This window comes from Schistocerca serialis, chromosome 9, assembly GCF_023864345.2.
Source record: "Schistocerca serialis cubense isolate TAMUIC-IGC-003099 chromosome 9, iqSchSeri2.2, whole genome shotgun sequence".
In the NCBI taxonomy this organism is placed as follows: domain Eukaryota; kingdom Metazoa; phylum Arthropoda; class Insecta; order Orthoptera; family Acrididae; genus Schistocerca; species Schistocerca serialis.
The window spans coordinates 45,805,761-45,824,257 of record NC_064646.1 but is presented as its reverse complement, the minus strand read 5'-3'; the positions used below and the strand labels follow the sequence as shown (position 1 = coordinate 45,824,257).

At 40.1% G+C, this 18,497-nt stretch overlaps 1 protein-coding gene across 2 annotated transcripts in view; it reads left to right on the top strand.

The window, feature by feature from the left end:
- LOC126418681 (protein bric-a-brac 1-like) overlaps positions 1–18,497 on the top strand; it is a 119,696-nt gene that overhangs the window by 52,775 nt on the left and 48,424 nt on the right. The window contains exon 5 of one of the 2 annotated variants that reach the window (XM_050085574.1): positions 12,206–13,347. The exons of the other annotated variant lie outside the window; for it this stretch is intronic. Within the exon in view, the coding sequence (XP_049941531.1) occupies positions 12,206–12,465 (260 nt within the window). The 3' untranslated portion in view covers positions 12,466–13,347. Of the gene's footprint in view, positions 1–12,205; positions 13,348–18,497 lie in introns of those variants that run through there. 2 annotated transcript variants of the gene reach the window in all.

Below are 18,497 nucleotides of genomic sequence, written 5' to 3'. Positions count from 1 at the left end.
ACTCAGTCTGGCAATGATTCTATTCGAATGGACATCGTCGCTGCAAAATATGCATACACAAGATGAGATTTGTATAGTATTCAGGCTATTTGCTCACTTTCATGAGCTTTGTGCTAAAGTTTGATTTTAGTGTAAGTACAGTACTAATTGATATTTCTGTATATTGGAATACTTAGATGTGTACTTACGTACATATTTACTATCATTAATTTTCTTCTACACTTCTCAGATGACTCCATAAATATGTCTGTTCATATTAGGCACACTAACCACCAACAGTACCTCCACTATGACAGCTGTCACCCGTTCCATATCAATAGTCTCACCACTCGTGGATGCCACATCTGAGGTGGAAAGCAGCAGTTATCAAGATAACCGATAACCTTACCGGAGCCTTTATTGACAGACAACATCCTATCCAGCTCAACCATAAAGAAATCTCCCATGCCATCTCCTTATCTGACTCCTGTTAACCATCCATCTATCAACACTCCTCTGATCACCCATTGTCACCCTGTCCTTAACACTTTGAGACACAGAACAAAAAACCACTGAGTTTCAGGTGGAACCTGATTAAATTAAATCAAATACACAATAAGGAAAGGAAAATGACAATTTATTAATTTTTTCATACATTTGCATACCAGTTAGGGCATGACTCCATTTGAAGTTACTGTGGCAAAGTTTAGTAACACACACAATACATAAAATCACACAGCTTACCTTGAATAGACTAAGAATAACTAATTATGGAAGGGAATGAAACAATTCCTGTCAGATAATGAGCATCAGCCCGCACAACATTTTGGAGGCTCATACTATGGCATATGTTTTGCTTCCAGCTTTCTTGTTTCCATGTACACTTTTGGTTTGAATCTCTTAGGGAGTGGTGTACTACATGATGAACCTGGTGGACCTATCGTATGTCTAATACCTACTAAACCAGTTACAATATTCTTTCTAAATTCTTTGAGTCATAAACACTTACCAGTGTTGCACAGAGTGTACAAAATAAATGAATTTACAACTGAATCATGTATAAAATACCAAAACAATCTTAACCAGGACCTTATTGCTTTTCTGTTAATTGTATAGAATGATTGTAACATGTCGGCTTTGCTATTGCGTCCGGTATTCCCATGATATGCCTTAGCAATCCTAGGACAGACAATTTGCTTTATGCTACCATCAGCCTGCTTACAACAAAAGCATCATCTGGAGAATTGATAATAGATTAAAACATTACAGTGCATTTGACATTTAATTTTATACAGACTATTCCGTCATTTCTTACTGACCAGTCAGATTCCCCTCTACTGAGTTCTTTAACATGCTTTAGTTCTGGCAAACCTTTGTGATAACACCTGACAGTACCACAACGAGGCATCCCACTTATTTTATCTTTTCAGCTAATGGCAAACTTGTGAAGTAGCTATAAAAAAAATGCTAACCTTTTCCTTTCAGGCACTAGCACAAATCAAGTACAACTCTTTGTCCTAAATTAACTTCAGCTGTATCTTTTTCCCACTGTACACTTGAAAATCACAAACAAATCCTAAGTTATCAGTTCAAAGCCATACTTTATATCTTTTGATGGATTTCTTGGGCATGTATTGTTATAAGTAATACTATCTTCGAATTTCACCATGTATTCATCAACTGCTTGCATTTTATTAAGGGCAAAATTCTCTTTGAATTTTTTATTCAGTATGTCAAGCAATCTTAAGGCTTACTGTAATTTGGAGTATCCCTTCTTGGCATCATCATGTTTTCATTCAAATGAATGTGTGTTAGTAGCCATCCAGATCTATTTAGGGGCATAAGTGAACTTAACATAATTGTCGGTCAACGCTTCATGGCAAAACCAACAGTCACGGTAACTGTAAGGTCATTTTATTCTCATGGGAATATTTATTGCTAGAAAAACTAGCATTTCATCTTTGTGTATAGATTTGAATGGTTTGGTATTTTGAGTGGCGTATAAGTTTGTTTGGAATATTAAATGTTCAGTGAGATCACCATAGAAAATAACTGGTGGTGCCATGTTGTTACCATCATCTTTTGATTTGCCCTTTACACCAACATGCTCCTTGAAGTCAGGACACTTGTACTACCACAATAAATTTTGCTCTACTTATTAGGGGCAATATAAGATAAAGGCACATTGTCATTGCTGCTAAAACTATCATCACCACCACTTTCACTTTCACCCATCCACCACCTGCTACTGCAGTCTAGTCAGAGGCATTTCCTGCTCAGTTAAAGACAGGGCCAGGTGTGAAAGCAGCCATGTTATGTATTAGCTTTGCTGCATTATTGTACGGCTTTTCTTTGTGGCCATGACAATTAAATGTAACTGTCTCTTCACATCAGTGGCCACCGCCAAAGTGTTGAAGCCATTTGGTTACTTTCTTCCAGCACAAGTTTCTCTGCACGGTTGGGGATTGTCTCTCCAGCCTAACCTGCACTCTCGCATTCTTGCTGGCCTAAACTGTCACAAACCTGTTTCCCATTGTCTCACCTTATCTTTTCCCTTCTCCCTTCTGTTCACACCACTCTTTTCCCATCCAGATTGTGTGCTGCTCCCTCCCACCACCTGCCCCTCCCTCACCCCACCCCCATATGTGCGTTTCTCTCTCTCTCTCCCTCCCTCCCTCCCTCCCTCCTCCTCCTCCTCCGCCCACCTATTTCCCCTTTTCCACCCATTTCCCACTCCCCCTCCTGTTTCCACTTTTCCACCCATTTCCCTCTCCCCCCTCCCTTGCTCTATGCAACCTTCAGAAAAAATTATAACCAAAGTCAAGTATGGAAGCTCTTGTTTGAGTTTATTTTTAATTGTTTTCTAACAAGCATGGATATGGATCGTGACCACAATTTACTAGTTACGATCTGTAGATTAAAACTGAAGAAATTGCAAAACGGTAGGAAATTTAGGAGATGGGACCTGGATAAGTTGCACAAACCAGAGGTTACTGAGAGTTTCAGGGGTAGCAGTAAGCAGTGGTTGACGAGAACGGGGGAAAGAAATACAGTAGAAGACGGATGGTAGGTAGAAAGACAAAACATAGTAGAAACCCATGGTTAACACAGGACATATCACATTTAATCAATGAAAGAAGAAAATATAACAGGACAGCAAATGAAGTAGGTGAAAGGGAATACAAATCTAAAAAATGAGATTGACAGGAAGCGGAAAGTGAGTAAGCAGGAATGACTAGAGGACAAACGTAAGGCCTTAAAAGCCTATTTCATGAGGAGAAAGATAGGTACCACCTACAGGAAAATTAAAGGGGCTTTTGGAGAAAGAGAAGCAGCTGTATGAATATCATGAGCTCAGATGAAAAACTTGTCCAAAGCAAAGAACGGAAAGCTGAAATGTGGAAGGAATATCTAGAGGGTCTGTACAATGTAGATGAATTTCAAGGCAATATTATAAGAATGCTAGATGATGTAGAGGAAGATGAGATGGTAAAATAGATTCTGCGAGAACTTGACTGAGCACTGAAAAACCCGAGTTGAAACAAGGCCCCGGGAGTAGATGACACTCTTGCCAGAACTGCTGACAGCCTTGGGAGAGCCAGTCATGGCGAAACTTCCCTGTAGTCTACAAGATGTATGAGACATGTGAAATACCCTCTGACTTCAAGGAGACTGTTACAGTTCCAGTTCCAAAGAAAGCAGTTGCTGACAGGTTTGAAAATTACTGAACTAACAGCTTAATAAGTCATGGTTGCAAAATATTAACACACATTGTCAACAGAAGAATAGAAAAACTGATAAAATCCAACCTCTGGGAAGATCACAGTTATAAGAGTTGAGGGGAGAAGGGTGTTAGTTGCAATAGTTATTCGGAGATGAAAAGGCTTGCACAAGGTAGAATAGCATGGAGAGCTGCAACAAACCAGCCTTCAGATTGAAGACCACACCACCACCACCACCACCACCACCACCACCACCAACAACAACAACAACAAGCATAAACTGAATACTTGTTGATACACAGTTCATCACTCACAACTGCAAATGTTGTCATTCTGTTTGGAGCCAAGCACATACAGTGATCACTGTAATCTGTATATGGCTCCAGTGAGCCTTTGTATGTTATCTTTTGGCAGTACTACTTTTTTTTTTTTAATCTATCCCCAAGTAATTTTGTTACTTATGCATCAAGTGAGGTGGCATAGTAGTTAGCACACTGGACTCGCATTCGGGAGGACAACAGTTCAAACCCACATCCGGCCATCCTGATTTAGGTTTTCCATGATTTCCCTAAATCACTTCAGGCAAATGCCTGGATGGTTCCTCTGAAAGGACACGGACGACTTCCTTCCCCATCCTTCCTTAATCCTATGGGATCGATGGCCTCTCTGTTTGGTCCCCTCCCCCAAATCAGTCAACCAACCAACTCATGCTTTCACATTCCTGAAACCAGCAGATTGCATCCCTTTGACACAAAAGTACTCTTTTAATTTCTCGAGTTTAGACTGAAGCTCGATGATAGCTTCATCGATAGTTCCATTAGGAGTAATCCGTTTAGGGTGACATTCATGTTTGATCCATTGTTTCTAAGAAATTATTTCACATTAATAAAATTTTCCATCAGTTAACTTGTCCAAATTCCTGATGACTTCTTACATTCGCTTGTCACAGATGTTTCTCTTTCTAGATCACAGAAAACAAGACTCGTAAGGTCATGGTAACTGCCTATTCTTTTGTGAGTGATCTCAGGGACTTGAAAGACATTTTGAGGCCACAAGTAGTAAAAGTTTGAAATCTTTATGTCAATATTTGCATTTTCTTATTTGAGAAGAAAAAAGAGCTTCCTTTACTGTCATGTTCATGTGAGACATTTCTAGAAGCAAACTCTTTCTCCCAATTGCTGGGCTAGCAATAGGCTTTACATCCTTTATACCAGTTGTTTACCTGCTGATTTCATCAATTGTGAAAAAATCTTGTATTATCATCTATAAGCTTATGAGATGCAGTTTTCTTGTGTATTAAGAAAATATGCTTTGCTATCTTTTTAGTCAGGCTCTCATAGACCAGTTTTTTTTATGACTGCTGATATTTTAGCAGCTAGAGGGAAGCTTCTTCCTTACCTGAGAAGCAGCTTTGCCAAAGGACTGTGATGACATTTATACAATCCTAACTGGGAGGCACAGGTCTCTAGCTTATCTTCATTTGGAACAGATTTTAGTTTAAGCCTGTCCTTTCTTTTTATTTGAGTTTCCTTCTTGAAACATTCAATTAAAGATTGTTCACAATTGGATGCTTATCTTTGTATTTGCCCATCTTTTTCTATTCCGTTCTCTTTCTTTTTCTTTATAGGTGTTGTACTTGTTGACATATTCCTTCAGCTTTTCTTGGAGTCTTCTCATACACTCAGCTTATGTTGTTTTATCCAGTCTCTGAAAAAGTAACAATTCTGTGTTAATGTAAATTATTAAAGCAGTTTTTATAACACCCAACAAAATAATGACAAAAAGTGTTGAATGATTTAGATTTTAGTAACAACCTAAAAAACTATCCAGGATGGGACAAAATTACTTTTACTATTTGTTTATTATATAATAACTGTTAAAGCTGCTGTTGACACAATGTTATTGGGCACATAATATTTTTGAATCCGTGTGACTCATCACGTGGATGTAGCTTCTGTACAGCATAATTTTTCATAACCACTTGAAAATGCCAGACACTTATACTGGACTTACGGGAGTATTCCGTATCAGGTGACAGGGAATGTCTCAGTAACGGAGTTGAAGGGGTTAGTTACCTGTTATTCGCAAACCATGATGCAGTAACATTCCACATTGTATTGTAGCTGAGAATGCACTGAAGCCTTTGACTTGTCCACAGATGTTCCTCTCCTCACTTGCCAATGACGCATGTCACCATCAATATCCCCACAGAGCCCCCCTGTCATAGTGTGGAACACTGAAGGGAAGATGTGAACCGTGTTGTCGTTTGGCAAGATTGGTGTGCACAGGTGTGCTGTGTCATGTCTTATAGCTGGCTCTCTGCAGGGCACAGTTGGACCGATTCTCAAAATCGTGTCATGTACGGTGCTGGTGTTCGTGTGGGAGCAAGCGGTGCAGAAGGCACCTGGTGTGCCTGAACTGGGACTCTAGCAGGGCATCTGGGGCGAAGGGGGGGGGGGATGAGAGGAGTGGCCATGGTGTGATCGCCTGCCGGCCGGAGTGGCCGTGCGGTTCTAGGTTCTAGCCGCTACAGTCTGGAGCCGAGCAACCGCTACGGTCGCAGGTTCAAATTCTGCCTCGGGCATGGATGTGTGTGATGTCCTTAGGTTAGTTAGGTTTAATTAGTTCTAAGTTCTAGGCAACTGATGACCTCAGAAGTTAAGTCACATAGTTCTCAGAGCCATTTGAACCATTTTTTTGTGATTGACTCTGCAGCAGGATCCACCCCAGCCTGAGAAACCTGAGAGAAGGGCGTAGATGGGGAATCGTAGCAGGCAGATGACTGTGAGGACACCATATGTTGAAAGGTGGTATGATATGGAGGCACGGTTGATGTCAATAGGTGGGGTGTACTCATGGTCAAGGCATCGGATGCATGCAAAGTCACCCGCCTGAGCATCTTTGTTGCAAGCTATGAGGCAAAGATCATTATTAATCAGTTTGATGGTGATGTTGTCAGTGTTGAAGTCTCTGAGACAGCCTAGTGATGACAGGTAGAGCTGTTTTGGGTTGGTTTCCTCACACTGGTTAGAGGATAGTGGTTGTCATCAATGTTCGTAGCATCCGAGGCGATGTAGTCCTGGAGAACCCATGCTGGTTTCAGGCAGTTAATCAAAATGGTCATTAGTTTGTCATTAATCAGAATGTCAAATGCAAGTGTGTCTCTCTAAGAACTTGATGGGCCCTCTTGTACAGTGGCTGTAGTGCTGGTCAGACCAAGTCATCCCATAACAATATGTGTTCACAGTTGGAGAGAGCTTTATGTAAAAACACCGGGCCACCTAATGTGGAGCGGGAATGGACGTGAATGTATCTGATGTGGTGTGGTGTTTCATTCATTGAACTAATGCCAGGAGGTCCGTATGCTTGGAATCTTGCATAGACAGAATGAAATTGCAGAAAGCGCCAATAATTCCTCGTATAATATTTTGGCCAGGGATGCTTGTAGTTCCTCCTTAAAGGTAGTTTAGATGCTGTGTAGTATTCACTGCAAAGCTTCAGTCCACAATCTGCCGTGGCACATAAAGATGGCTTTGAGAGTCCTGTGCCACTGTTTGACTAACCTGCTCCCTGGGGACAATAGGCTGTAGTGCAGTTACGCTTGATTCCACAGATGTTACACTGGGTACCAAAGAGTTCAGACTCGCACTGGTGGCCTTGACTGGTAGTTATGATGTCCGGCATTCTGAAATGCACCATCCATATCATCCATATTTATACGATGGCACAGGTGATGGACTCTGCCATGATGTCCTTGAGGGAACGGGGCTGCTCTCACCCACCGGGAAGCTCTGTCTGTCATTGACAGTGAATACTTGAATCCCTCTGACTCTGGTAGAGGGCTGATGAGATTGATGTGTACATGGTGGTGTTCTGTAATGAGATGGATTCTGGTTCTGATGCCTTGGTGGCACAGGCTGTTGAGTTGGTGGAAAATTGCACAGGGTATTGTTTATGGCACTAATGACCGAATACTGTTGTAGGGTATATTGTAGACGATCAGCATTTCAGTCCTTGGGACAGTGCTTTGTTCGGTTCGTAGTCGGTATTGTGGTTGCACATCAACTCTGCAGTGCTTGTGTCGTTGTGCTGGTTGGTGGCTAGTTTCTCATATCGAGTTGGAGGGAGATGACATTTACTTGTGAGAAGCAGACTGTGATGATAAGTGGGCAGTGATGCAGTTGTCAATTCCGTGCAGGTGTTGTATATCTGTAGTATACAGAGCGACGAGGCCCAGGTGTTGGTAGTATCAGAGACTGACATTCTTCAATGGATGCTGTATGGCATCAACTGTAAACACTATAACATGATGCTCTTTGATACCTTCACGAACATATGTCATTGCTTCATTCTCAGTCAAAGGCCAATCATTTGCTTTGAGAGGACGTGAGTTTCCGTGAGAAGAACTGGAGGGTCTGAACCTCCCTGGCCACTAGTTGTTGCAGAATGGTGCTAATCATGGTGTCACTTGTGTCCATGGTATCTGTGAGCTATGTTTGTGGCAGGGAGGGGGGGGAGCTAGTGTGATTTTGTGTGCGACACAGTCCTTAATGAGGTCAGAAGCATCCTTCATCTTTGCAGTCCACTCAACCTTCTCTTCCTTTGCTTGTTAGATCCTGTTAGCGTGTCTGTGAGGAATATTTGCAGAGCCATGGCTTGTGACAGGTGCTGCTGGTACAAGTTAAAAATTCGTAAGAATTGACAGAGCTTGGTCCAGTGTTGGTCTGATCAACACACTTTTGTCATTTATGGTGGTGAAACTTGTTCAAAGTGTTGGCCATGTTCTTCAGAGGTAGCTGAAAAAATAAGGATTCATCCAAATAGGCATATTCAGAGGTACTGAACGATGTTATAATTGTGATTTTTGTAATGTTGTCTTTGTGAATGGGGATTTGTAGGTAAGCTTTTTTACAGTTAGTCACAATGAATAGTGTTGTGCCTGCTAGCAAGTGCATGAAATCTTGTTTATTGGGTACTGGGTAGCTGTCATGCATTGTACTGGTGTTAAGAAATCTGTAGTTGCCACAGAGTCTTAGAGTAATGTGCTTTTTCAGTAATAATTTGATTGGTGACGCCCAAGAGCTGTCTGATTGGTGAACTATGCCTGCCTGCTAACAGTTCTTCAGTCACCATCTTAGTGCCACATAACTTGGCCAAAGTCAGTCAGTGCACCTTGTGACAAACTGGCAACCTGGAAATTGTTGGGATTCGACGAGCGCTGCCATTACTTATTGCACAAACTTACACCTTTGCCACATGCTCAGGCTTGCTGGCCATAGAGGTGCTGGTTGTGAGGGCAAGACCATGCACACATCCCTGTATTTGTTGGAGTGGCAGATGCATGAGATGATCTTGAGGTGCTAGTGTGAGTGCAGTGGATGTGTCCTCAATGCATTGTAGGAGAGACACGTTCTCAATGTGGAGTGTGTCGGAAGCTTTGCAACAGCCATTGTAATGCTGATGTGCCAACAATAGTTTTCCTGCTGTCATGCCACACTCCCTGAGTCTGTTGACGTATGCAAAATCATTGTCCTACTGCCTGGATGTGCATTGTGCTGTGTCCTATGGGAATGAGGTTGTCAAACTGAATAGCCGTGGCATGCAGTGCCCTGTATTGTGTTGCAGGAGTGAAACATGTCATATGTCCAGTGAATGATGGAGGTGATACAGGATGTTGATTCCCACTACCGGAACTGTGTCATAAAAGATGCATGTGACAGTTATAAGACGTATGTATTAGATCTGTGCACTGTGATCTTCAAATTATTAGCCACACGAAGTTTAGAGCTGATGTTTTGTCAAAAGTTGGTGTGTTCTCCAGCCTATTGAGCTAATGTCGGATCCAGTGTCCACCAAAAAATGCTACCTGGAATTGAGGTCAGAGACCTCTCCCAGGTGTGCAGTCGAGGGACATGTGTTTGAGTCACATATAGTGACTGTCAACAACTTGAACTGTCTGGGTGAGCCGATGTGCTTATGGTGGCCCGCATTCCCGCATTTTGAATTCGGAAACCTGCAGGGAGAATGGGAGTTGCATGTGTGGAGTTGTCACCAAAGCCAGAACAGTGTTTGGTATTCCAAATATTCGCCATATATAGCCTTTTTTAATTGTTGCTTAGGTGTCAGAGATAGCTGTTGTAGCAGTGCTGATTTGAAACTGTGTCATACTTGTTCTGTGTAGGTGAAGCTACAATGACATTACTGGTTAATTCAGTGTGTTTGGCCAGATGACAAATCAGGGTGTCAAATCAAGTATTATTGTCTAGAATGCTTAATGTCTCAAATACACACTCCGCAGTTGCAGAACATAAAGTGGGTTTTTCAAGTTGACGTGGTGGCGATTTAGTCTGGGATCTGAATGTGTCAGGTAGATAATGGACACGTTGCGGCGCAGTTACATTCGATCATGCCTGTATTGGCAACGAGGGAACTTGTTGAAATCACTGTATGGTAAGAAACGTTACTCACGGTACATTGTAGTAGCCAACCGCCTGTGTAGGTATGTGCGAAAGGGGAGATGTTCGGTCACATTACGCAGTGCAGGCATCGCGATCGACTTGTGTGGCATATCGCAGTTTGAAATAAAGTCCACATGCTGATTGTGTGTGCACTGTTGTGAGTTAGTGGTAGATTCCTGTTTGAAATCCAAGGGTGAGTTGTCTCTGTTGCCTGCCATTGTCGTGGCTTCGTAGGAGTTGTGTTGGTCAATAACATACCACTCGTAGCCCCAGTATACTCATATTTATCACAGGATCTGTACAATGATTGCACTTCACACGCATTAATTCCAGATGTATTGTTCTGTGGAGCTGGTAGAGCTGTATTTACAACAAAAAATGGCTGCATCATTAATGTTCAGTAAGACGCGACAACAAACATGATGTGTTTCGCATTTGCCGAGGGGTCACCACTGTGGAAGTATTCCCTACTGAGTGACTGCGTGTGTCCCAATAACGGAGTCAAAGCAGTTAGTTGCACATATATTTTATTTAAGAAGTGCAATACAGTAGCCTCTCTGCAACATGTCATCGCTCAGAACTCATTGAAAAAAAAGGGGGGGGGGGGGGGAATGAGCGTACGGCATTGTGGGCCGGGAGTCCCCGATTTGGGGAAGTTCGGCTGCCAAGGGCAAGTATTTATTGCATTCAACGCCACATTGGGCGACTTGCACATTGGAGATGGGGCTGAAATGATGATGACGGCAACACAAAACCCAGTCCCTGAGCGGAGAAAATCTCCTGCCCCAGCTGGGAATCGAAACCAGTCCTCTTGGCATGACATTCCGTCACGCTGACCACTCAGCTAACGGGGTGGACAGAACTCACTGAAATCATTGACTTGTCCACAAATGTTCCTCTCCTCGCTTGCCAGCGATGTGTGTCACAGTTGATGTCCTCACAGACTCAGTTAAGTTCTCAGCAGCAACTGGAGCAGTTATTCATTAATTAACAATTACTTTTAATGTTTCTACATGGTTATTTGCAAATTAAACACTGCCTTATGGGCTCTGGGTGTTTTTATTGTTCTTTTTTTCCCCTTATTCCTAACCTAAAATAAACTGAGTTGCTGTAGTTACTGAGTTAGAGAGTAAATGGGTGTGTGTGTGTGTGTGTGTGTGTGTGTGTGTGTGTGTGTGTGGGTGGGTGGGTGGGTGCGCGCGCCTGTGCATATGTGTGTGTGTCACTAAATGCAAAGTTATTTTTCTGAATTAGCTGCATGATTGATACTTACCTTTCTTTAAAAATTGAAATTTATCTAAAATATATGGTTCTGCCCTTGAACATTAATGACAACAGTTGATGCAACCCAAATTTAAATACCTGCCAACATAAAAAGCAAACCTATTGACCTCGTTCCTCATCTTCAGAAGTACCAACTTTAACTATGTTTCCTAAAGTAATTTTGTTACTTTGATAATTTTTTCAGTGCAGTAAGATTGAACTTCTGTAGATTCAGAAAACTGTGACATAATTTAAAAATAAATCTCAAGCTCAGTTTTATATGAAATCACACTATTGCTGTCATCTCAACAGTGACATACTTTTATTCTGTTGTGACTTTTTTTATGAGAATGAATTTTTTATCTAGAACTAAAAAACTAAAAATCCTAATCGTGAACCACACTAACAGAATTTTTTGCATTAATGCTGCTGATATATCACAGATATTGTATATGTAATATAGAACTGTAGTATATTTTTGGTTCACTGAGAGAGAAAAAATTGTGTTGCTTTTGAGTGAACATCTGCATAGTTAATGATAGTGACCATGGAAGCCGTAGTGCAAAATTCGGGTACCTGTAAGGGAGTCATATGTTGTAATGTTGTTTCACAAGTAGGGGTTTAATCATTAATGAAGAGTACAGAACTGATTAAATACATATTTTTCCCCATTTTATGTGTTCCTTTACACTGCTTTGGATAGTGAAAGGAAGGCAACTTCGTGATGTACACCTTTTCGATGGGCAGTGAGCAGAACCCTTCCCCCACCTGTTACTGTTGCAGATGTCATTAGACGTCAGAAGAGAAGATCGCAGTGCAGCAGGCAGCCACGCCCGTGCCACCTGTGCCATAGGATGTTCAGTAACTCAGGCAACCTGAAGCAACACATTCAAAATGTGCACCTACCAGCCCAATTCATCACATGTCCTTGTTGTCCGAAGTTACTTAAGAACAAACACTACCTTCGTAAGCACCTCGTCCTTTACCATGGAGCGCCATTGAGGCGCATCCACACTCATGCTGGCCGTATTGTGTGTGTGTAATATTGAAAGTACTGTGGCAAATAAGTGCAAGTGCAACTCGGTACCTGTTGCGTGCATTCTTATGAAGTGCTGTATCTCAGTGGCTAGCTGTTCACTAAGACTGATTCATACACATTGAAGTGAACTGTAGTTAGTTGACAATCCAACTGACATATTTGATTGGTGATTTATGGTGCCATTAGCATGATGTTCGTTGAAATTTAGTTTAATATCTTAGAGACTCTTGTGAGGCATGTGAACCATTACATGATATAACCTGTGTTACATAACAGCATTTTTTGAGGTAAAATATGATTTTGTGAACTCAGAAGATACGAATCTAAGTTAAATTTCATTTCTTAGCAATAGGACTGTGCTGGAGGAGTCATATTGGCCATATAAACAAGTTTTAATATCCACGCAGTTTTTGTTTTTTGAAGTTGTCAAAGATGGTGCTCATTTATACAAATATGGATTGCTATGGTATAATTCACACACTCAGAGTTTCAATAAACCTTTTGGTCAAAATGTGTGTCATTTCTTGGAAAAAATATAATCATATTTTTGTAGCTGAATGCATGTAATTCTATGAAGATTTAGGCATAATTATCGTGCCACTGATCACAAAATAAATTAACAGAAGGAACTGTTGTGCTGGGGTATGTGTGCAATAAAGAAAATTCTGTGTGTTTGTTTATTGGTTAGAAGGTGGCATAGCTCTTTGAGGGCCAATTGTAACCTTAACTAACCACAGTCGCAGACACTTTGAAAGGGTGGTGGTCACATTGGCTAACCACATGTTTTTCTCAGTTCACACCTCCTAAGTGGTAGTTCGTTAAACCAACCACACATAATTCAACTAGGTGACAGAAAAATTGTTGTGTAGCACTTTTGCTGCATATGTACAAGTTGAGCTGATATTTTATACTAAGCATTGTTGTTATTAGGAGTATCACATATTTTTTATAGTTCTTCAGTATGCAACTTTTTTTGTAATAATCATTTATATTCGTATGTGTATCTTCCATAAATCTAATAGGAAAATTATTATTTTTTATTCAGACAGAATTTTTCATACTTCAGGTGCCTTTCTGCATGATTTGTGGTGCTAATCACTGCCAATTCCTTGCGTCCACAATGTCAGGGGGGGATTGGAGGTCTGTTCCTCAACTGAATGTTAATTGACGAACTTCCTTCTAGTGATAACACTATTGGTAGTAATGATGACTGGCATTTACTACTAATAGTACCTGGTTTACACTCATGTGCCAAGCATAGTTATTCTGAACGTAACAGTGACAATGATGTGACAAGTGGAAACCATGAGGTGCTCTTAATTGCTCCATCAACAGTCAGTAAACTTGAGCCATGGAACAAATGGTCATGAAATGCCATTAGCTACTGGACAAGATAATGTGGTTGCAGATATGAGGAACATAGTGAAACTAAAGCCAATTCACTCATTTTGAGTTTTTGATGAGACCCTTAATAAAAGATATAATTTTTCATACCAAGTGGTATGCAACATAGACAGACAGAAATGCAACATAGACAGGCAGACACTTTTCTGTACCAACAAACATGAAAAAAAAGCTACCATTGGATAATTTGTGAATGTGAATCGCTTAAATATCCAGCTACAGAGGTTACTAGAGCACAGGTGTAGACCCTGATGAAAGTTAGTGTCATGTTCCATGGATCATTTTGCACTATAGATTGTAATGATGTGGAATGAGTCATTTTACATTCTCCTGGCAAATTAATTTGTACATATGGTTACATTCTGAACATTTGTAAGGTTTTTTCCCCCAAAGCTAATGCTAGTAAAAAGCTTTAGTAAGTTATTGAGTAATTTGGAGCCAAATTACAGTTATGTAACAGAATTATGACAAACTACAGATTTCATTGATTGGCAGGTCATTTAAATAAAAAATTCCAAGAATCCCCATCAGAAACTCACAATTGATAAAGTAGTGGTTAAGTTTAAAGGCAGTACATGAGAGACACCCAAAGAAAGGGTAAAAAGTATGGATGTTATATGACTAAAGTGTGGTGTAAATTGAAATTTGATATGTATACTGGAAAAGTTTTACATGCTCCAGTTGTAGGGCTAGAATCAAAAGTGATTCAAAATTTAATTCATTAACCTTCACAAAAACAATTGTATTATTTTTATGGATTTTTTTTTTTTTTTTTTACTACATACGATCTGTTTAAGATCTTGAAGTCCAGTGGTTTGTATGCTTGTGAAACTACATGAGGTGTGTACAAAAAGCAACAATAATTTTGTAGTTTCACATTTTGTATTAAGCCAATTCATGTGAATTTCTCGTTATTATGTAGGTAAACATATCTGAAAAGTATCTGTATGTTGTTAGTCATGTTGTATATTTAGTCTTGTCAGTTGTCAAATAGGTTACATGTGCTTATTTTGTATAAACATTGATCAGAGCGTTTATATTACATTTTGCTGTAAGCATAAACTAGTGTGTAGCAAAGTTTTATAAATTACAGTTGTGAACTGGCTGTTACTCAGCAACCGTATACTAGTTTCAACATAGGATTTAACAGTTTTATAAATGGTAAATATAGCTTTTTGCGAGTCTGCCATGAGTAAAACAAAATTTTATGAGTGGTATAAACATTTTGAGAAGGCCGTGTAGACGTTGTAAATGATGAGTACTCTGAATGCCCCCACCTTGACTGGTTTGAAGTGGCCCGCCCCAAATTCTTCCTCTGTGCCAACTCCTTCATCTCAGAATAGCACTTACAACCTACATCCTCAAATCTCTGCCTTCCCCTACAGCTTTTATCCTCGACAGCTCCCTCTAGTACCATGGAAGTTATTCTATGATGTCTTCAACAGATGTCCTACCATCATGTCCCATCTTCTTGTCACTATTTTTCATACAGAATCCCCTCATTCCTTACTTTATCAGTCTTCTGTAGCACCACGTCTCAAGTGCTTTGATTCTTTTCTAGTCCAGTTTTCCCACATTCCATGTTTCAATATGATACAATTCTGTGCTCCAAACTTACATTCTCAGAAATGTCTTCCTCAAATTAAAGCCTATGTTTCATACTAGTAGACTTATCCTGTCCAGGAATGCCCTTTTTGCCTGTGCTAGTCTGCTTTTGATGTCCTCATTACTCATCCGCCATTGGTTATTTTGCTGCCTAGGTAGCAGAATTCCTTAACTTCATCTACTTTGTGACCATCAGTCCTGATATTAGGTTTTTCGCTGTGTTCATTTCTGCTACTTCTCATTACTTTTGCCTTTCTTCAATTTATTCTCAATCCATATTCCATTTAGCAGATCATGTAATTCTTCTTCACTTTTACTCAGAATAGCAATGTCACCAGTGAACCGTATCATTGATATTCTTTCGCAATAAATTTTAGTTCCACTCCTGAACTTTTATTTCCAGTTTGCTTCTCTGATGTACAGATTGAGCAGTAGGGGTGAAAGACTACATCGCTGCCTTATAACCTTTCTAATCCGAGCACTTGGTTCGTGGTCGTCAACTCTTATTATTCCCTCTTGGCTCTTGTACATATTGTATATTGCCTGTCTTTCCCTATCCTTACCATTATTTTATTCAGAATTTTGAACATCTTGCACCATTTTACATTGTTAAATGATTTTTCCAGATCAACAAATCCTATGAACGTGTCTTGTTGTTTGTTTAGTCTTGCTTCCATTATCACCGCAATGTCAGAACTGCCCGTCTGGTGCTTTTACTTTTCCTAAGGCAAAACTGATCATCATTTTTCTTTTCCATTCTCCTGTATATTATTCTTCTCAGCAACTTGGATGCATGAGCTGTTAAGCTGGTTGTGCAATAATTTGTGCACTTGTCAACTCTCGTGGTCTTCGGAATTGTGTGGATGATATCCTTCCGAAAGTCTGATGGTATGTCACCAGACTTATACATTCTACACACCGACATGAATAGTCATTATGTTGTCACATCCCCAAATGATTTTAGAAATGGAATGTTGTCTGTCCCTTCTGCCTTATTTGTTCTTAAGTCCTCCAAAGTTCTCTTAAATTCTGATTCTAATAATGGATCCCATTCTCTTAAATCGACTCCTGCTTCTATCACATCAGACAAATCTTTCTCCTCATAGAGTCCTTCAGTGAATTCTTTCCACCTTTCTGCTCTCTCCTTTGCATTTAACAGTGGAATTCCCATTGTGCTCTTAATGTAACCACCCTTGCTTTTAATTTCACCGAAGGATGTTTTGACTTTCATATAGGCTGAGTCAGTCCTTTCGACAAACATTTCTTTTTTGATTTCTTCACATTTTTCATGCAGCCACTTTGTCTTAGCTTCTCCGCACTCGCTATTTATTTCATTCCTCAGCGACTTGTATTTCAGTATTCCTGAATTTCCCTGAATATTTTTGAACTTCCTTCTTTCATCGATCAGCTGAAGTATTTCTTTTGCTACCGATGGTTTCTTCACAGTTACCGTCCTTGTGCCTATGTTTTTCTTCCAAACTTCTGTGATTGCCTGTTTTAAAGATGTCCATTCCTCATTGCTGTATCTATAGCTTTAGAGAACTTCAAGCATGTCTTGTCATTCCTTAGTATGTCTGTATCTCACTTCTTTGCATATTGATTCTTGCTCACTAATGTCTTAAACTTCAACCTACTCTTCATCACTACTAAATTGTGCTCCAAATCTATATTTGCTATTGGGTGCACCTTACAATCCCGTATCTGATTTTCTAATCTCTGTCTATGATGTAATCTAACTGAAATCTTCCCATGTCACCCAGCCTTTTCCAAGTATACCTACTCCTCTTGTAATTCTTGAACAGAGTATTCACTGTTATGAGCTGAAATTTATTACAGAACTCAATTAGTTTTTCTCCTCTCCATTTCTTGTCCCAAGCCCATATTCTCCTGTAACCTTTTCTTCTACTTCTTCCCCTACAACTGCATTCCAGTCCCTCATGACTATTAGATTTTTATCTCCCTTTACATACTGTATTACCCTTTCAACATCCTCATATTTTTTATCTATTCTGCATCTCCAGCTTGCAACGTCGGCATGTATACCTGAACTATCATTGTCGGCGTATGCTTGCTGTCAATTCTGATAACAACAGCCGTATCACTCAACTGTTTACAGTAACTCATTCTCTGCCCCACCTTCCTATTCATAATTAATCCTACTTCCATCATTCTGTTTTCTGCTACTGTTGATATTACTCTATGCCCATCTGACCAGAGATCTTTGTCTTCTTTCCATTTCACTTCACTGATCCCTACTGTTCCTAGATTGAGCCTTTGCATGTCCCTTTTCAGATTTTCTATCTTCCCTACCATCTTCAGGCTTCTGACATTTGATGCCCAGACTCGTAGAAAGTTATACTTTTGCTGTTTATTCAATCTTTTTCCATGGTCACCTCCCCCACAACAGTCCCCTACCGGAGATCCTAATGGGGGACTATTCCAGAATCTTTTGCCAGTGGAGAGATCATCATGATGCTTTTTCAATTTCAGGCCACGTGTCCTGTGGATACATGTTATGCATTTGTGGGGCGGGGGGGATTCATGATGTTTTTGAACACACTTCATAAATCCCAGAAACTCGGAGAGGAAAACAAACTTGAGAGAAGGGAGTAGAACTATTGGATAAACAATGATGGGCTTGATATCTGCAGATGGAAGGATAATGGTACAGTTAATATGATTTCCACTTATCATGCTCCCTCAGAAGTGTCCTTAATAGACCGCAAAATGGAAGATGGAACGATAATCAGTATCGAGTGCTCTGTTCCATTGAAAGATTGTAATTTTAATATGAATTTTATCAGTAATTGTTATGTCAGACTATATTACAAACAGAAAAAAAATGAGATGTTGGTGAAGTTTTTTTTCTTCACTGTATTGACCTCTGTGTCAAAAAAGTGTTTGTTATGCACAAGGAATGCCAAATGGAGCAGCTCACCAGCAAACACTTTTGTTGCAAGGTCTGCAGAAATTTGTTAGCTCCAAAAATTGTTTCAGTGGCTGTGTGTTTGCAAAAATAATTTCAAA